This window comes from Petaurus breviceps, unplaced genomic scaffold (assembly GCF_028583685.1).
Source record: "Petaurus breviceps papuanus isolate PSGF00001 unplaced genomic scaffold, PetGlider_PUasm1.0 186, whole genome shotgun sequence".
In the NCBI taxonomy this organism is placed as follows: domain Eukaryota; kingdom Metazoa; phylum Chordata; class Mammalia; order Diprotodontia; family Petauridae; genus Petaurus; species Petaurus breviceps.
Window position 1 is genome coordinate 41,335,793 of NW_027185798.1, and position 20,901 is coordinate 41,356,693.

Consider the following 20,901-nt stretch of genomic DNA (forward strand, 5'->3'; position numbering starts at 1 on the left):
GAAGAGAAAACAATATAGGATGGACTAAAGGCTGAAACAGGGTAGAGTTAAAAGAAGAGGGGATTTTCTTGGATATTCAAGTAGCCAAAGGTCTACCAGGGGTGGGGAATGGGCAGCCTCGAGGCCACACTTGAGGATCATTTGTATTCAGTCAAAGGGATGCACTTGAGGACCTAGAGGGCCACATGTGGCCTCAAGATCACAGGTTCCTCACCCCTATTCTAAGTCAAGGATGTGCCAGAGTTGGATGGCTGAATAGGACAAAAGGATCCAGAACTGAGAGTGCTCCCCCTAAGGTGATGCTTTCCCTGAACAAAGCTGGAAAGAGTTCTCTTTCTTGGCTCGTTTGGATCATTCTAGTTCTCATTGTCTCTCCCTCTCTGTGGCCAAGCAGCTTGGGTGGTTTCTCCAAATCTGGCCCAAGAACACCTCCTTGGTTGCTCTGTTACATTCAAGGAGGGGCCCAAATGTGAGAATTAAAGACAGAGGGACCAAATTCCTAAGCCTGTCTCCCCCAAGAAGAGACCTTATCCATGCCTGGGGGTGGTAGCAGCACAAACCTCTGTCCAAATCCTCTTTCTTCAGGTCAGATGAGTCTAAGCTAGCATATTAACAAACCGTGGAACTGATCTGGATAAAGGCCTGGATCCCTGCTCACCTGCTGGCAACAAACCTGCTTTCAATGCTACAGAAATACGATAGGACTCTTAATTGTTGAACTTCAATAATTAAATATTCAATAATTTCTGCTTAGGACAGGGGAGCCACTTTTATCTGCAGAATAATGAGATCCCGTGGGGTTTCCCCTGGGGAATTAGCCAATCTAATAAAGAATTCACATTTTTATGACATTTTAAAGTTTAAAAATTTTAATACAAGAGATCATTTAATCATCAACATCCTGTGAGGGAAGTGCTATAATCACTCCCATTTTACAGATGAGAAAACACACTCAGAGTATTTAAATGACTTACCCAGATTCATGCAGCTAATAAAAATTAGAGGCTGGATTTGAACCCAGGCCTCTTAGATTCTACACCCAAAGCTTTCTCTATCATACCAGGCTGCTACTAAGAAATCCCAGACATTTTTTGGCCCACCTATTGCCTTTTATACCTATAGATCAAGAGCAGTAAAGAAGAAAATCTGTCTGGCTTCTTACTGCCATATTCTGATCTTAACCAGAGCTGGCCCCTTTCAAACATGAAGTACACCCAGCTTCTGTGATGTGATTGAAAGGACTCATTTGGGTCTTTATGTGCTCCCAAATATCTCCTCCCATAACCTGATATTGATAATTCTGAAATTCATACTGTTTGAGCTACTCCTTTTAGTTCTGGTTTCACCTCCAGAAGGTCATGATTAAAATGCACTTACATTGTGTGGGGAGAGATGTCAAGACACTGACATCATCATCTCATCATCTTCATCATCATCATCATCAATTTTTATCTAGATGTAAAGCCACAAATGAGCAGCTTTCCAGAAGACTGCTGCTATGAACAGCTTTCAAGGTTCTGATTACATAGTATAGTGAACTCTCTATTTATTCAATAACAAATCAGAGCAAAACATTCACAGAAAATCAAGGTACAGCATTCACAATGTTACAAGTTATCACAGAAAAACAAAATACACCATTTACAATAGCTTATCACTAAAATGGCCGAATAGTTTTCACCAAAGTGGTCATAATAGTTTTCAACAAAGTACAAATCATTAATAACTCAATCATTCAATCATCCTTAAGGAGGCTTGCCTTCTTACTCAATCATTCAATCGCCATTAAGGAGGCTTGCCTCCTTGAGAGACACAAAACACAAAAGTCAAAGTACTCCACCCCTGCATAGTACATTCATTAAGTTAATCACAGAGTCCTTAATTCAATCACAAAGTACAATCACAAATAAATTACAATTTCATCAGTTACTACTCAACAGAAAATAACACAATTCAGCAGACAGGGCTTCTAGCTGTCTGACCATTACATCCATACCTAATTAGTTACCAGAGAGGGAAGCACCAACATCTGGGTTTTCAAAGCCAGGGGGCTCAATGGCTGCCCAGAGTCTCATCTGGCCAAATCACACAACTGTTCCCAAAGTGAGTCCCAAAGCAAAACCTCACATCAGGGTCAGTCACTACTCAGACAATTTCATCAGTCACTACTCAGTATTCATGGAGAGGTCTTTTCATCTTGACTAGAGGCAGGCTTTCAGCTTCCTTGGATCCCCTTCCATGGTCCCAGATCCTACCTGGACTCACCAAACTGTCACCTGAGCTCCCAGCTCCTTGTCCAGCTCTCTGTGCAGTTCCTGTTCCACACTGAAGCTCACAGGGTCCAGTCTACCTTAAATGCTTCACAGTCTCTGTTCCTGGGAAGCCAAGGTTTAACAAAGCCACAAACAGACAAAGTACCGACACCACAGTCATGCCTCCTCTGGCAGCAACTCTGCAGCTCTGGCTGGCCCTTGGAAGTCTTCAGCAGAAGTGTCAACTGGTTCCCAGAATCAAAATCACTTCATCCATGTTCTCAAAATAAAAATCATTCTCTCCAGCCTGGGCCTGTCTTCCTCAGCCTCCAGAACCTGGCTCCAAGATCTGAAATTCTAGCTAGGGCTTCTCCTTATATATCTATTTGCTCCTCCCTGTTCTGCCTCTTCATGTTACATCAGCAACAGGGGTTCATATCTTTTGTTTCTCAACAGAGGCTTGATATAATTAGTTTCAAACTAGGTGCTAAGTACCTGTTAGCTTTGCCAATTCAAAGGAATGACATTACATGACTATTACACCAGAGTTTTGAGGTCTGCAAGTTGCTTTACATGCATCATCTTTTTGGGCTTCCCAACAAACCCAGGAGGTAGGTCCTATGGGCATCATTATCCCCATTTTACTGATGACAAAACCGAGGCTCCACAGAGTTTCAGCAATTCTCTCATGGTCTCACAGCAAGTAAGTGTCAGGAGTCAAATTGGAAGCCAGGCCTTCCTAACTCCAGGTTCCACACTCTAACTGGCCGTACCAGACTATATTAATATGATGTCTTTGTTAGCATGGGCTGACTTCTCAGATTATCTAGGTGTCCCTTTGTGCATTAAAGGTCACAGGGCATTGGCACAATAATAATGACAGCTAGCATTTATAGAGCCCTTCAAGTTTTCCAAAGCACTTTATAAATATCAACTCCTTTTATCCTCACAACAACCCTGGAAAGTAGGTGCTATTATTAATCCCCATTTTATGGAGGAGAAAACTGAGGCAGGTGGAGGTTAAATGACTTGCCCAGAGTCACATAGCTGGTAAGTATCTGAGGCTGAATTTAACTCAGATCTTCCTGACTTAGATGCAACACTCTATCCACTCTGGGGGAAAAGGAGATGGTGGGGAAAGGTACAGAGCATGCCCGAGGAAGGCAAGCCCAGGTGGCCTATGGCACTGAGAGATAAGAAGGAGGGGAATGAGAACATTAAAGCCCCAAGAGAGAATCAAAGCAGGAAAACAAGAAGATCAGACATCAAATATTACTTACATCCAGGGGTGTCCTGGAGCCGTTCTTCTGAGAAAGCTGTTCAATTTTCAGCATGAGCATTTACACTTTGGAAATCAACAAATGATACAAATCAGAGATTGATTTATTGTTTTATTGATTTCTAGACTTAAGAAAATGTTAATAGTGCAAATTAAACTTAAAAGTGTGTTGTATGTACATTTCCCATCCCCCACCCCCTTCCCAAAAGTCAGTTGTTAAACATTTATTAGCACACCACTCTGGGCTACTTCCCAATTTGGATGGGTCTTTGACCCTCATACTAAGAGGCTTTGTCTTTAGGTTACAGTAGAAGATTTTGAAGAAGTCTGCAGAGGTCTATACCGGGCACTATGTATACGGGAAAAATACATGCAGCAGTCATTTCAGAGGTTCCCTAAGACTCCTTCCAAGTATCTAAGGAGCATTGAAGGGATTCCTTGGAAAGCAGATGAAAGCTTATACCCAGGTAACTGGTTCAACATGTCATGGATTTGTGATGCAGTCAATGTGGGAACTCCCTCTCTCCACCAGCAGGTTGAAAACCACCCATAGCTTCACATGGTTATCATTAAGAGAGTTTCTGGAAGCTCAGAGAACTTTGACCAGAAATCACACAGCTAGTAAATGTCAAAGGCAGAAGTTGAACCCAGGTCTTCCTCACCCCAAGTCCAAAGCTCTACCTTCTATACTCTACTGTCAATTATAATTGCAATGAATACAGAAGGAGGAAGCCACTCGACTTTGATGCTAATCATGAATTCATATTGCGTCACACTATTGAATATCAGGAATGAAACTGGAACTTAAGTTGTGAGCCATATTCTTTATAGGGACTTTATTAACTCCCCAGATCTGGGGAGGCTGCTAGAAAAGCTCTCTGAGCCCAGGCTCATGGGACCTCCCACCAAATCAGATGTCTTCCTATGCCATCTCTCTCCTGGATCTCCCTTGGTGGTTGTTATCCTTCATTCTTGAAGACAACCAAAATGACATCACTATGTTGGAGTCAAGGTACAATACGTCTCCCAAGTATTCTAAAGGAAAGATGAGAAATGACATTTGGCCGAACATGCTGTATTTCCTGAGATATTCCTGCAAGGCATTCAAGCCAATCTAATCAGGGTTTTTAATCTCGTTTGTATAAGACTCTCCTCATTGGTGGAGATTGCTGCAATCTCCACCAATGAGGAGAGTCTTATTGGGTAATATTCAATGCTCCACGTCTACCGAGAAGCGACCTTTCGGGTTTGCAACTTCAAGAGAGAAGACACCTAGTTCCAAATTCTTTCCTCCCAACGTTCTCAACAATTTCATTGGGAGCATTGAGCATTCTCCACCAATGAGGGGAGTCTTATGCAAATGAGCTTCCGAGCCCCGGGTAACATTTTGACAGATCATAGCCAGGGGCTAGGAAAGATCCTGAAAGGTCATTTAATCTCACCTTCCTCTAGAACCACCCCCTGGTATCTCAGGCAGAGATCAACCTGGAATATTTTTCTGGACCTTCAGATGGAGAGTTTGAACAAACTCCTTCCAACAAGTGAAGTTTTTATTCGTTTCTAATATATCCATTTCCCCCTATCAATCTTTAACAGAATTAAGTCTATTACCATGATCTTATTTTAAAACATATAGGGATGGGGGCTTTTGAAAACTGAACAACCTATGTTAAAAAAAAATGCTTCTCTGTACTTCCTTTTAGTGGATAGAGTACCGGCCCTGAAATCAGGAGGACCTGAGTTCAAATTCAGCTTCAGACATTTAATGGCTGTGTAACCCATTTAACCTCTATTGACCCTCGTTCCTCATGTAGAAAATGGGAACACACTGGAGAAGGCAAATCAGTCCAGTGTCTTTGCCCAGAAAAACCCCACAGACGAAGTCTATCCACGGGGCCACATGGAGCGACGGGGATGGACAACTGAACGACCTCAGTGGTAGTTGATATAGTGTGAGACTTGGGATCCAAATCCTGCCCCTGACACTCATTTGCTTTGTGACCCTGGTGAAATCCCTAATCCTCTACATGCCTCGGGTAATTTACTCTGATTTCTCCACTAAAACAGATTTCACACCGAGCTTTCCCCATGCTAATGGAATCACAGATTCCTTCCCACATGGTTAATTGCTCTTACCAAGTCCTCTGAAGGTCAACAGCAGGGAATAATGTCTTTGGCAATGGTCGCTGAAATCCAGGCGGATAGACAGATATTCTCTTTCCAGGGCCAGTACATTGATGTAGCTAACACCGTCTTGTCTTTGAATCGCCTATCCTCCATGCTTGGAATCCAGGCAGCCAAAAAGCTTTTTGTTTTATCTTTTGAGTGCTACTATGTGTCAAGCACGGTGCTAAGTGCCTGGGATACTTTTATAAGCGAAAAGAAAATCAGCCCCTGCCTTCAAGGAGCTTACAGTCTAATGGAGAAAGGTAACAAATAAAAAAGAGCTGAAAAGTATGGGGTGTGGGGAAAGGAACACGGTGTCCATCCAAATCCAGAGAATCAGATACAGAGCCAGGAAGGGGATTCTCCCTCCTCACCACTTCGAATCTTCATCTTCTGCGTGAAACATCTGATTCCCACAACTGCTAGTGCGCTCCCTTGCCCAGTAGAACGGAATTTATCTGAAGGTAGGAACTAGTTCATTTGGGGGGTTGAGGGCGACGGGGGCAGGATTGTAACCCTAGTGTCCAAAACAGTGCCTGAAACATAGTGGACCCTTAATAAATGCTCATTTGGATTGATTCTTTTCTTGCTTACTTTAGCTGAGGTCTTCTGTTTCACTGCATTGGAAGAATTATCAGGAACAATTGGCTCATATCATCCCTCCATGGGAATTTATTTCTTCCCCTCAATTTTAGTAGAAAAAACATCTGCCAAAAGAGCAGGGTGAGATGTTTATAAATATAATAACTAGAGAAGGTTATAATAAAAATTTACCTCTTAACAAAAACCTCACTAATTTAAAACAATATAAAGGAAGACCAGCCGGAAGAAGTTTTTTAAAATCTGAATTATATAGTTTTTGAGAAGATAATTTTATTAATTTCAAGTATATTCAATAAATTGATAGGATAACAAAAAGTCATTCCTTTGTGGCATATTCTGATGAATAGATAGAAATTATTTGCAATGATTATATGCAAATAGGTCCTCCTGAAGTGCTTGAAAAAAAAAGTTTGTTCTCCTAGGTAAGTAAAATACAATCCTTTTTTCAAAAAATCATTTTGTTCAATCTTTTTCCACACCTAGCTTAATGTCACCTTCACAAAGCTTTGATCTGAATACTCCCAAATTCTGAGTTAATGAGGTCCATATTAAGGAGGTTTTATGTATTTCATATGACTCTTTCTTACATGGTCATTAATACTGACTATATTTTTACCTGTGTTTCATTAAAAGTGTTTACTCCTCCCCCGAAGAAAGGGGAAGATCCTTTCCGAAAAGATGATCTCCCAGAAAACCTGGATTATCATTTGAAGATGAAGGATGGCATCGTTTATTGCTATGCTAATGAAGCTTCGGCCAGCAAAGACGAGCCTGTACCTCTCCCCTATCCAAATCTGGACACTTTCCTTGATGATATGAATTTTTTACTTGCTCTAATTGCTCAAGGACCTGTGTAAGTATTATTTATCTAGATGTCTACTGATTACAAAAATCTTCCCACTCCTATCCTATTCTCAGCACTTAGCACAGTGCCTACCCATTAACAAATTCTAGTTGACTATCTCATCAGAGCTGTAACTAGGAAGCTTTGCCCTTGGGAAGTGCCACAAATTGTATCCAGGGCCAGTAACACAAGCTGCCCTCTGTTGAGGGACAAAGGCAAGTAAGTGCTCTGCCTTGTGGTAGGAAACATTCTCCATTGCAGGGGTGACAACCAAGGGGCTGGGGACAGGTGACTCAGGGCAGCAGTTCACTCTAGTATCTGGTAATTTCCTGTCTTATCTAATTATTCTTACTAATGAGGTTCTAAAAGGTGCAGCGGGTGTAGAGAACCTGACTCTGAGTCAAGGAAACCTAGATTCAAGTCCTACTTCTGACATGTAGTGACTGTATGACCTTGGGCAGGTCAAATAACCCCTCAGTATTCCCAAGCAGCTCTCAGACTCTTATGTTTCAGAGCAATTGAAGATCTGTATTGGTAGGGAGAGAGTAGCTAGGAGGCACAGTGGATAGAGCACAGGATCTGGAGTCAGGAAGAACTGAATTTAAATCCTTCTCAAATGCTTACTAGTTGTATGACCCTGGGCAAGTCACTTCACCCTGTTTGCCTCAGTTTCATCATCTGTAAAATGAGCAGGAGAAGGAAATGGCGAACCGCTCCAGTATCTTTGCCAAGAAAACCCCAAATGTGGTCAGGGAGAGTTGGACATGACTAAAAATGGCTGAACAACAATAGCAACAGTGGTGGAGGGAACCCCTCATAGGGAGTGTCCTTTGCTCATCCTGCCATGCAGATACGCGCTTACCCGTGAATTCATAGGTTCAGACCAAAGAACAAAATAAAATGAGGTTTCCAGCTCTGCTGTTTTTACCCTGCTGAAGGGCCAGCTCTATCAATGTCCTTTAAATATGGCATCCTCGGACAAAGATACAGTTGTCCTGTTCTACTTATGGTTCTGTGTCACATTAGTGTGCCCTCCTTAGCTGAGAACGAAATCCTTAAAGACCAGCTCCTTCGTCTGACCAATGAAAACCAAGGCCAAGAGTGTTTACATGACTTGCTCAAGGGCACAAAGGCAGCAAACCATATGTCACAGATAATTTGAAATCAGCTCACTGTGCCATGCTGCTTCTTAAAAGGAAGTGAACCATCAGACCATGGCCCAAATCTATAACTTAGGCACCATTAGCATCACTCTCTAAACAAGGTAATACTTCCAATGAAGGGCACTACAACATAAATGGAAATGTCTTTAAAAAATGTTTTTTCCCACTAATTCATAATTTAGGTCTTGGAAGTTTTAAATAATATCTGAATATGCTGGAATTTAAAATTTTAATTAATAATAATTTTGTCATTTTGGTTTTTGTTAGCAAAACTTATGCCCACCGACGCCTGAAGTTCCTGTCATCCAAGTTTCAGGTCCATGAAATGCTCAATGAGATGGATGAGTTAAAGGAACTGAAGAACAACCCCCATCGGGACTTCTACAACTGCAGGAAGGTAAAGTAGAGAGGAGTCCCAGGAACTGACTCTAGTGACAAGAGACTGAGCCCCTGGCCCCTCCAGCTCTCCAAAAAAACCTCAAGAACTCCTGGTATTAGAACTGAAGTGAGGAGACAGCTAAGTGGATAGAGCACTATCCCTGGAGTCAGGAGGACCTGAATTCAAATCACCTTCAGACACGTACTAGCTGTGTGACCCTGGACAAGTCACTTAATTTCCATTGCCTCCAAAAAGAAAAAAAGAATTGAACTGAGATTTCAGTGGGCCCATGCTGAGGGGAAAAAAATTAATATCAGCAACAGACTAGAAGGTTGAAGATGTCCTTCTCAATCTTAATATTGGTGATCATTGAGACATACTCTTTTTATAAACTAGAAACATTTCCAAGGTTTTATAACAGGACAATTTAGAGCAGTGGTGTCAAGCTCAGAGAGAAACTAGACAGGCCACTGATCCCTACATAAGGGTCCCTGCAAGCCATATGCTGACTTAGTTTTAAAGTGTAGAATTATCTATGTTCTTTTGTATTTTTATTTATTTTGTCAACCATTTCCCAATTACATTTTAATCTGTCTCAGGCAATCATTGGGAGTGTTGAGGACCACATGTTTGACACTTCTGATTTAGAGGCCTTCTAGGAAGTGGGAGCAGGAAATAAAATGAAGGAGGAAAAGAAACACAAAGACAAGAAAAAAATTAAGTGGAAGTGAACCTGAGGTCACAGATTTGGAGACAGAAGTCTCTACATCTTAGAAGTCATCTACAATAGAGAACATTGTGCCCATTGACATTTGGCCAACCTTTCTGTACTCTCCATTGAATATTTGTGTTGTTGTTCAGTCATTTCAGTTGTGTCTGACGCTTGGGCTTGGTTTTGTTTCATTTTTTGGCAAAGTTACTGCAGCGGTTTGCCATTTTCTTCTCCATCATTTTATAGATGAAGAAACTGAGGCAAATGGGATTAATGACTTGTCCAGGGTCACATAGATAGTAAGTGTCTGAGGACAGATTTGAACTCAGGAAGATGAGTCTTCCTGACTCCAGGACTGGCACTCTATGTGCCACCTAGCTGCCCTTCTTCATCTGTAAAATGGGGATAATAATGGTACCTAACTTACAGAATTATTGTGAGGATCAAATGAAATAACAAAACCTTAAAGCACTATATAAATGCTAATTATTATTATTATTGAATAGAAGATTTGCCCAGAAGATGGTGGTTATTTTTTTTTCTTCTCTTAATATATAGGTAGACACTCATATCCATGCTGCTGCTTGTATGAACCAGAAGCATCTACTGCGCTTTATTAAGAAATCCTACCATGTGGATGCTGATCGAGTGGTCTATAGCACCAAGGAGAAAAAGCTGACCTTAAAGGAACTTTTCACTAAACTGAACATGCATCCCTATGACCTGACAGTTGATTCTCTAGATGTTCATGCTGTAGGTTGGAATGTTGGAAACCCCACTTTGGCATGAACACATTTCTCCCCAAATCCATCTTCCCTAGGATCCTCTTAATCCAGGTCTATCCTTTGTCCATGGGGTTTGGGAGCACAGCTACTTATTCTGAGGATTTACTTTCAGCCCACATGTTCTGAGTTTCTTGGTAGAAGCCCACTGACTCAATCTTTTCCTCTGCCACACCCTTCAAAAATTAACCTCTATGTGCTTTAATATGCCCATAGCCGAATGTCACTCCTCTTTCCTAATGCAGGGACGTCAGACCTTCCAGCGTTTTGACAAGTTCAATGATAAATACAATCCTGTAGGGGCCAGTGAACTAAGGGATCTTTACCTGAAGACAGACAATCATATTAATGGAGAATATTTTGCTACCATCATCAAGGTGAGAAAGAGGCAACCAGGTCTATAGGGAGACGATGCCTGGCATGGTCCATCCATGTGGCCCAAGAACAAAAGAGAGGATAACATCAACAGTTCTTATTGAGAATTAAATAAGAATAGCTAACACTTAGAGGGCACTTTAATAACCACTAATAATAATATCTTGCATTTATATAATACTTAATAATTTGCAAAGTACTGCCATGTACATTCTCTTCCTCTGATCCACCCAACTACCACAAGGCATGTAGGGCACAAATCATTATCTGAGTTTTTTAGATAAAGAAGCTGGGGTTCAGAGCAGTTGCCCAAAGTCATACAGCTAATAAATGGTACAGGGAAGGCACTAAGTCACTGCCTCTTGTCATGGCTCTCTCAAAAGGGAGAAGCCCTCAGGGCCTGGGATTCGAAAAATATGTGATTTTCTTCTGAGCCTTCAGTTTGGAAGCATTAAGAAATCCCTCTCAAAGTGTTCAGGGGGTGAGTGTGGACCTGGATGCATGTCCTTTCAGGAGCTGGGAGGGGAAAGTTCAAGAAGAGGCAGGATCAGTCTCTTATATTACCCTCATGATAGCCACACATCAGGAACTAGTAATGAAGGCAGGTGGGTCAGACTTACATGAGTTTCATGGCTTCAGAGGGATCTAGAAAGTTGGGTTTTACTCTCAGGCCTCTTGGTTCCTCATACTTTTAGTTTCTTAGCCTTCCTCAATTACTTAGGATCATAGAATCTTAAATCCAGAGCTAAAATCCCAGGTCTTCATTTGCCCTGTATTACCCTCTACTCCTACTCCCATCCATCCTACCTTTTCTACCCTTGTCATTGAAGTCCCCAAGGTCTCCTAATCCTCCCTTCCCATATTCAGTTTTCCTAGTCTCCTTTTTCCCCATTTTAGCACCTAAGGCCTAAAGATCTTGTGGGAAGTCCTAGCTCACAACCCTTGCTTTTTGCCCTGAGGTAGTACCCTGAATTTTGGCCTTGCAGGAAGTAGGTGCAGACCTGGAGGATGCCAAGTACCAGCATGCAGAGCCCCGGCTATCCATTTATGGCCGCAGCCCTGACGAATGGAGCAAGCTCTCAGCCTGGTTTGTCGGCAATGCTATCCATTGTCCCAACATGACGTGGATGATTCAGGTTCCCAGGATCTAGTATGTGTCTGCCAAATCACAACCATCAAAGGCTACCTTTGCCCCTTCTGATACCCTACGCATCCTGCCCAAATGACCCTTTTGAACGTTATTGCCAGCTAGTCATCACATGTTCCATTTTCTAATCCTTGCCTCATCTCCCAGATCATTGTGCTTTGCCTCAGAGGGTTCATGAAAACAGGCATAGCCCCGTGAAAGACATGAAAGTCCTTCATACCCCTATAAATGTTCCCTCACTGCCCCAATTCCTCCTTGTGTGCTAACAGGTGCGTGTTTGCAAGATGAATCCAGCATGGAAATTCCTCTGCTTTCCTGCCTGCAGACCAGCCTGAGGTTTTCTGGCTCCCCCTCAGTAGGGCCACTGAGTGAAACCCTCAAATATTTATTGCTTTTGAATAATTTTATCTACAGTGATGTGTTCCGGTCTAAGGATTTCCTTCCGCACTTTGGTAAGATGCTAGAAAACATCTTCCTGCCTGTGTTTGAGGCTACTGTCAACCCCCAGGCTCACCCAGACCTCAGCATCTTCCTCAAGCGTGTAAGCCTGTTTTCTGGACGTCCCCCAAACTGTCCTGGGTCTTGGTCTCCTACCCTGAGGTGGTAAATTCCGGGTATTGTCAGTTGCTGCCTACTCATCCTCATTGGACCTAAAGAGAGAAGCCCCCACCCTAGAGGCTGACAGATTGGCTGTGGTCAGACTGAATCCATGGCATAGCACCTTCTCTGTTTGTCCTTTCAAGCCCTTCAGAGACTCCTTCCAGCCTGTTTTCTTGGCCTTGATACATGTCCCTTGTCATCTGTCTGATAGTCCAGCCATATGGTCTATGCTGTTCCCTGCACCCAACTTTCCATCTCCCATTTCCACATCTAGGCTGCCCTCATGCTTGGAATTCACTCCTTCCTCAAATACAACTGTTTTTACTCTTCAAATCTCATCTCCAGGGCTCGTACAAGGCCTCTCTCAATTCCCTCCAGCTCCTTTTCCCACCATTACTTGGTATATACTTTGTACATGATGCTTCCCTGAGAAAGTGTCGAGCTGTTTGTGGGCAGGGACTGGGGTTTTTATTTTTTAAGTTTTGGGTTTATTTTTGCTTTTTACCTTATATCCCTGACCCTTGGTATATAACAGGAACTCAAATATTTAATTACTTAGTATCCACTGACCCTGACAGATCACGGGCTTCGACAGTGTAGATGATGAGTCCAAACACAGTGGTCACATGTTCTCTTCTAAAAGTCCTAAGCCCCAGGACTGGACAACGCCAAATAACCCATCCTACACGTACTACGCCTACTACATGTATGCAAACCTCGTGGTGCTCAACAGCTTACGGAAGTGAGTGAAGATGGGATGAGACTGAGGGGATAGATGGATGGATGGCCTTCTCTAATTTTCATGTCTGTGACCTCTGAAGCCACAGATTGGCCTAGGACCTATCTCCTGGTCTGAGATATCTCCACATGGCCACAATCTGAAGAGAGAGGAGGCAGGCCTTCCCCTCCCTCTCCTTTACCTTTCTTCCCTTGCCCACGACCCTGCTCCTGCTCCCTCCTTCCCCTCCCCAGGAATGACTTTCTCTGTCCCTCTCCCTCTAATGGTTCAGGCAAGAGACAGGTTCAGGTAAAGGGACACTTGGGGGTCTAGAACGAAACCCCAGCCTCCCACAATCCAGACAGTGCTTCTCTTTTTCTAGGGCCCGAGGGATGAACACGTTTCTGTTCCGGCCTCACTGTGGGGAGGCTGGAGCTCTCACACACCTAATGACAGCATTCATGACGGCAGATAATATTTCTCATGGCCTAAACCTGAACAAGGTGAGTCGAAGGTGCATTTCGGGGGCAACTGCTAAAGTTTACAGAGGAATTGCAGAAATCATTTTTTTCTTACCATAGTGTCCCAAGCAGGTACCATTACTTTGTTGGAGTCTGAAAGAGCTTTCACATAATTTTTACCCTCATTTCCTGTTGTGGCATGCATTAACATACCTTTTTCTGGGAGTCAGAGCCTTCCTGTATGGGGAAAAAATGTATCTGAGCCATCTGCTTGGCTCAGAAAACCTAAAGAAGAGAGTTATTTCCCGATATCCAATGCAGTTTGACTTGGTTCTTCATTAATGCCCAGAAGGTGGGGGTAGGGCTGGGGGTGGGGCTGGGGCTGGGGAGGAATGAGCATCTATTAATTGCTTATGAAGTTCCCGACACTGTGCTGAGTGCTCTGCCAAGGTTACTGTATTGTGAAAGATGTTCCAGAAAGAGAAAGAGAAATCTGACCTGGTTATGTCACTAAATGTTAAAGATGAAAGTGGGTCTTAGGTTTTAAACAAAAATCTATGTCTGTTTTTTTTTTTTAATCTTCACTCCAGTTATACTCAGATGTCCATCTTCATTTTATTTTACTTTACTTTTTAGAGTCCTGTGCTGCAATATCTGTTCATCCTTGCCCAGATTCCCATCGCTATGTCTCCACTAAGTAACAACAGCCTATTTCTAGAGTATGCTAAGAACCCTTTTCTCGACTTCCTCCAGAAAGGAATGATGGTTTCACTGTCTACGGATGATCCCATGCAGTTTCACTTCACCAAGGTAGAGTCCTGGGCTGCCGGTGGCCACCACTCCACTTGGCCATCTGGTGTTAGAATCCTTCCTCTAGAGCTGGAAGGGACCTCCAAGGCCATCTGCTCCCACTCCTTCATTCTATAGATGGGGAAACTAAGGCACAGGGGGTCGAGGTGCCTTACCCAAGGTCACTTGCCCAGAGTCAGAGGTGGGATCTGGACCCAGATCCCCTGATTGCAAAGCTAGTGTTCTTTCTGTGTCACACCTGGAATGTCTTAAAATCTTAGATATAAGAATAACTAGCATCAGAAACAAATAAACATACAAAATAAGGAATGAGATCCTTAATATTTAATGGTGAAGAACCAGACAAATTAATTAATAGTAAATAAGAAACAAAAAAATGTGTTTCCTTTGTGGTCCCTTTCAAGTCTCTCTGAAATTAACTGCCATTGGCATCCCCTGCCTTTTCTTTCTCTTCTCTTCTTTTTCTCTTTTTTCTTCCATTCTTCCTTCCTTTTTTCCTTTTATTCTTTCTTTCATTCTTTCTTTTTCTCTTTCTTCCTCTTTCTTTCTCTCTTATTCCTTTCTCATTCCCTTCCTTCTTTCATTTTTCTCTTCCTTTTTCTTTTTCCCTTTCTTTCTCCCTTCCTTTCTTCCTCTTTTTTCTTTTTCCTTCCTCCCTCCCTTCCTCCTTTCTTTTCTTCCTTTATTTCCCCCCTTCCTTCCCATGTACTTGTTGTCCTTACATATACAGTTATGGTTATACTGGTCCTATCTGGCAACACTTCATGTAGATTTTCCCATATTTCCCTAACTTTTTCATATTTTTCACTTTTACATTTTTATGGAGGTAATATGATGCAGTGGGTAGAGTGCTCAACCTACAGATAGAAATGCTTGGGTTAAAAATAAGCTCATATTCATGTAACACCATGGCATCTACAAAGCACGTTTAATCCTCATGACTATACTCTTAGTGCTGTTATCACATTTTATATATGAGAGACCTGAGAGTGAGGGCTCAGGGTCACATAGTCTCCCTGCCTCTTGAGTGCAGAGGCCTGGCTCCAAGCCCTAGGCCATGCTGCCTCATTCAGACCCCACCTCAGACCATGGGCAAGTCACTTAATTCAAATGAAATCATAAATATGAAGCATTTTACAAACCTTAAAGCCCTGTATGTTATTAACTGTTATAAACTGCTTTGTGCCTCAGATAAATCCCTGAGGTTTATTTAGTCAATCACAGATAAGTTAGTGCAAGAAGTTCCCATACCAAGAGTTCCCTGCAATTGGTAGGATTACAGATACTTCCCATATTCATGTATCATTTTTATATACTATCACAACATTCATTAATATTCCATAATTTATTTATCCATTTTCAATTTGTTTCCCATATAAGTTGCTCCCAGATTTTTGTAGATCTGAGTACTTTTTTTGAACTAATTGAACCAATGGATGCCATGCAGATTTGTGCATAGACACAGAATGGTTTGTGATAGCAATTCAGGATCAGGTCCTAACCACAAGAAATTACAGAAGGCTTGTCTATAAGGAGACCTAACATTGGTCAACTTAATTAATGCAAGAAAAGGGTATAGACATTGTGTGATACATCACCACAGGTTTCAAAAATTTAGCACCTGCCAAGGCACAATCTGGTGGCAAGACTTATACATAAGAAACTCTCTATCTTTAATAAGCCAACAATTTACAAATTTCCAAAAACAATCCCAGAGAAATCGACAACTAAATTGTATTGGAACTAGAATATAATCACAGACAAAATCATTGCCCTCGATTGCCTAGACATAATATTGATCCATAGAAATTTAAGAATACAATTTTTACTAAATATGGTTATATCCATTATTCATAATCTCAGTGATACACAGAATGAAAAGTCTTCAAATAAAAAGAAATAAAAATCATGCAGGGCCAGCAGAAGGGACACATCATCCCCATGGTCCTGTCTGCTATTGGAGCTGTCCCAAGGATGACTTTTATAAGTGGAGGGGGGAGAGAGGAAATAAGCATTTATTAAAGCATCTACTGTTTTAACCACTTTGTTAATTAATTATTAATATATTCTTTATTAATTTTTTAATTAATATTTCTCATCTGAGATAACATTCATAAGTGAGCTTGTAGAATTTGAATTTGCATCCCAAAACTCTTTTTTATTTACAGAAAGCAATTATTTTTTTTTCAGCTGGGTAATAGTCTACAGAATGTTATTTATAAAAGAAAAACAGCAGCCTAGTAATCTGTCCCAAGACCATTTTTATCTGAACTTGTACAAAGAAGATGAAAGAGTGATTATTATTGCTGTTGTTGCTGTTTTTAGCTGACATTTGAAAAATACTTTGCTACATTATTTCATTTGAATTTCAAAAAAACTCTATGAGTGAGTCAGTCAATACTATGTGCATGAGGCAAGAAAACTGAGGTGCAAAAAAGTGACTTGTCCAATGCCACTGCTCACACTTAGGCATACAGGTGGTTTTTGAAAGATTGCAAAGCATTTTATAATCCCATTTGAACCTCACCACAGCCGTGTGAAATAGATACCGAAATATTATCATCTTCACTTTACACAAGAGATGGTCAAGGCTTATTGGCTCCTCCATGGTAACAGCTGAGCAAGTGTTTCTTCTAATACTGTCTAACACTTTATCCAAGAGCTCTTGAATGAGATAGATGACAGATGCAGTGAAGTTTTATCATCATCAACACTAACATCTATGTGGCACCCCTATGTGCCAGGTACTGTGCTAAGTCTTACAGATATCTTACAAATCATCCCAGATGAGGAAACAAAGTTTAAACAACTAGCCCAGAGGCACACAAATAATTAAGTTTCTGAAGCCTGATGTGAGCATAGGTAGTTCTGACTCCAGGCCTGGCACCCTAGATGCCCTTACTGGTTGTAAAACAGTATCCTAAGGTTGTCTGACTTATCCCGTGCTAATCTTATTCTCCTGTCCTCATCCTTCTCTCCGGCTCTTAATGCCTCAAATCAGGGCCTCCTCATGAACATTGACTCATATCTAACTTATGATATGACACTCAAAAAATCCACACTTTTTTTTGCCCCTTTAAAAGGCAACAGAAATGTCCACCTAACAAAGGGCTGTCCCCTTCTGCAAAATTTTGATGTTGACCTTTTTTCTTCTTTCTGCACAGAATATATGTTTATTTCTTTTGCTAATCCATGCAAATTTATGTAAATGATTTCAGGAGCCCTTGATGGAGGAATATGCTATTGCTGCCCAGGTCTTCAAACTGAGCACCTGTGACATGTGTGAAGTGGCAAGAAATAGTGTCCTGCAGTGTGGGATGTCCCACGTGGTAGGTCTGCTTGTCTCTCAGGAGGCCCCACTTCCATGCATTTGGCTGGTGACTTGTGAATGGTGGGAAATTACATTCATATGTGTTAGGTGCCTGATTTGTGCAAGAAGGCCTATAAGATACAGATATAGGTCCTCATCTCAATGAGTTTACAATCTAATAGAGAGAGAAAAGACATGGACATAAATAATTATGCTACAAGAGAATGAATTCAAATGAATTTGATGAATTCAAAAGGCAGGTCCAAGCAATGCGGGTGGAATTTGTAAAAAGGGACAGACCGCTGGGAGATGGAGGAGGTGAGGGAATTAAGGAGGCTCCCTGGAGAAAGTGGCAGTTGAACTGCACCTTTTAAGAATGGGAGGAACTTTCATCCCCATCATCATTGACATTTCTCTCACTTTAAGGTGTGCAAAGCACATAATATCCATTATCTCATTTGAGTCTTACAGCAACCTTGGGAAGTATTACAAGTATGATTGTTTCCATTTTACAGATAAGGAAACCAGGGAATGGAGAGGTTAAATGAGTTGCCCAGGGTCACACAGTTAGGCAGTGTTAAAGACAGTATTCAAAACTAGGTGTTTCCTAACTTTGGGTCCAGCACCTTTCCCATGGTACCTTTCTGCTTCCTCCATTAAATTCAAGGAGATGCTGGAGTCAGCTTGAATCTGTGAGTTCTGATTATTAAACTTACAATGTGATTTTTTTATATCTCAAAAATCAGAAACACTACAATCAAGGTTTGATTTATTATTTTGTTGATTGTCTAGAATTAAGAAAATGATAGAGAAAATGTTAATAATGGAGATTAAACTTAAAAGTACGTCATGCATACTTACCACCCCCCCCCCCCCCTGAAAGTTGGTTGTTAAACATTTACCAGCACTGAAAAGCATTTACCACCCTTGAATAGATTTAATATATGGAGAGAGTGGGTTTACCATTCCAAGCATGGGGGAATGGCATGGGTGAGGGAAGGAAGATAAAAGAAGGCAGGACAAGAACAGGGAACAGAGAGTAAAAGACAACTTTGTTGGAATCATAGAATACATTGAAAGGAATAGATAAGATATAGCTGGAAAGGTTTATAGGAGCCTGATCGTAGGTCTTGAATGCCAGAATCAGGAGTTCGTACTTTATTTTGGTAGACAGAGTAGAGAGGGGTGCCACAGGAGACTTTGAGTATAGGAATGATAGGATCGAGTTGTCCATTAGGAATGACTGAAGCAGCACCATGGTGGATAGATTGCATGGGCGATAGATGAAGGTAAAGTTAAGAGCTTAGTTCTAGGTAAGAAAAGATAAAGGCCTGAAATGCAGGGTTTGCAACAGTGCCAAGGAGGGCACAGATATCACTGAGCTGGAATCAACCAAACTTGGCCCCTGATTGATGCACAGGGTGAAGAATATGCAAGTGTCAAAGGTGACTGAGGTCATGAGTGTGGGAGAGTAGGAGCTGGTTGGTGGTGTCAACAACAGAAATAAGAAAGTTTGGAGAAATGCAAGTTTTGAAAGGAAGATGAGTCCAGATTAGAACATTTTAGGGTGCCTAGTGCCCTGAACCCTAACCCTAGTCAATCTCCTGAAGCAGAAATTAAGAGGCAAACTCAGCCACCCAAGATTCTTTTAAGTTGTAGACAAAAATCTGAAATAATAACAACTGACATTTACATAGCACTTTAAAATTGGCAAAGTTACTTACGTACATGATTTCATTTAAGCCTCACAACCATCCTTACTATGGATATTATTGTTATTGTCATTTTGCAGGTGAGAAAACTGAGGCACAGAGAGGTAGGGTGACCTTCCCACAGCTAGTAAGAGTCAGAGACAGGATCCAAATGCTCCTTCCTGAATGCTGTTTCCTCTGCTGCAATGACTCCCCCAAACACTTCGTGGTCCCACACTGGCATACAGTACATGGGGGACATTCCCTTTATCCCTGTGACCATGCAGAAGTCCTATGGCAAGCCCTGTGACATTCTGTCCTCATTCACTTTCACTCTTACCCATTGGTTCATTCCTAAACATAATGTATGGAGCTCAGGCTCAAGCTCAGCCCCTACCCAGTCCACACTGATTCCTTCGCTGAAGATGCTCTCCTAACTCACCACCTTGTACTTAGACTCTGTACTCACAGCTCTTATGTACAGCTGGAATAAACCTCACCAGAACCATTACTTCTCCCACCAACAGGCCATGTGAAGTAAGAACACTGAGGCTGGTCTGCAGCACAGCAAAACCACACATGCCACCAAGCTCGACTACTTCCTGAAGCCTTAAGAAGGAAGGGGTGGGGCATGAGAGAGTTAGGGGGAATTGGAGCCAATGGGGTCGATGAAATCATGAAGGAAGAGAGAGGAAAAGAGAACCAAAGTCAAAACTGGGGAACATTTGTGTTTAAGGAGTGAGGAGAAATGGGGAGCCAGAGAAGGTACCATCAGAGAGGGAAGTCAAGGGAAAAGAAGCTTTCAAGGAGGGGTAAACCATAATCACCACCATCATCATCATCATAGCTAATGCTTATATGGTACTTTAAGATTTGCAAAGTATAGGTGGCTCAGTGAATAAAGTGCTGACCCCGGAGTCAGGAGTATGGGAGTTCAGTTCCAGCCTCAGACTTTTAATACCCATACAAAAAAAACTAGGCGTGTAACCCTGGGCAAGTTACTTAACCCCAATTGCCCTCCAAAAAGGCAAAAAAAAAAAAAAGATTTGCAAAGTACTACTTTACATGTGTCATCTCATTTGATCCCCACAGTTGCCCTGTGAAGAAAGTGGTTTTCTAATCCCCATTTTACAGATGAGGAAACTAAGGCTAAGAGATACCATGAGAGAGGTTAAATGAATGACCCAAGGTCACATAGAGAGGAGTCTTTATGACTCCAAGTTCAACAGTTTATCCACAATCCTACCTAGTTTCATCAGCAGTATCAAATGTTGTTGATATTAAGGTTGAGGAAAATTCCTGTTCTTTAGAGAAAAGGAGTCCATTAGTGACCCTGGAGAGAGCATCTTTCACTGGAATGGTGGGATAGAAGCCAGACCACGAGGAGCTGGTGAGCAGTGCAGACAGAGAGCATACACTAACTACTCTTTCTAGAAGTTTGGTAGTGATGAGGAGGAAAGATGATGCCTTGAGAGATAGCGGAAGGAGGTGTTTGGGAGATGGATATAGGAGACCTAAGCATTTTTATGGGAGAAGGAAAGGAGCAAGTGATTGAAGATGCCTGAGAGAGAGAGAGAGAGAGAGAGAGAGAGAGAGAGAGAGAGAGAGA

At 41.8% G+C, this 20,901-nt stretch overlaps 1 protein-coding gene across 7 annotated transcripts in view; it reads left to right on the forward strand.

The window, feature by feature from the left end:
- The window catches only part of AMPD1 (adenosine monophosphate deaminase 1), a 37,572-nt gene that overhangs the window by 13,857 nt on the left and 2,814 nt on the right, over positions 1-20,901 (forward strand). For all 7 annotated transcript variants that reach the window (XR_011168723.1, XR_011168724.1, XM_069090291.1 and 4 more), the window contains 11 exons: positions 3,833-3,998; positions 6,934-7,153; positions 8,575-8,704; positions 9,957-10,151; positions 10,426-10,557; positions 11,542-11,705; positions 12,117-12,243; positions 12,881-13,044; positions 13,403-13,523; positions 14,118-14,291; positions 17,510-17,620. Coding sequence is in view for 5 of the 7 variants with exons in the window: in XM_069090291.1 (XP_068946392.1) it covers positions 3,833-3,998; positions 6,934-7,153; positions 8,575-8,704; positions 9,957-10,151; positions 10,426-10,557; positions 11,542-11,705; positions 12,117-12,243; positions 12,881-13,044; positions 13,403-13,523; positions 14,118-14,291; positions 17,510-17,620 (1,704 nt within the window). In the remaining 2 variants the exon portion in view is untranslated. The remainder of the gene's footprint in view (positions 1-3,832; positions 3,999-6,933; positions 7,154-8,574; positions 8,705-9,956; positions 10,152-10,425; positions 10,558-11,541; positions 11,706-12,116; positions 12,244-12,880; positions 13,045-13,402; positions 13,524-14,117; positions 14,292-17,509; positions 17,621-20,901) is intronic.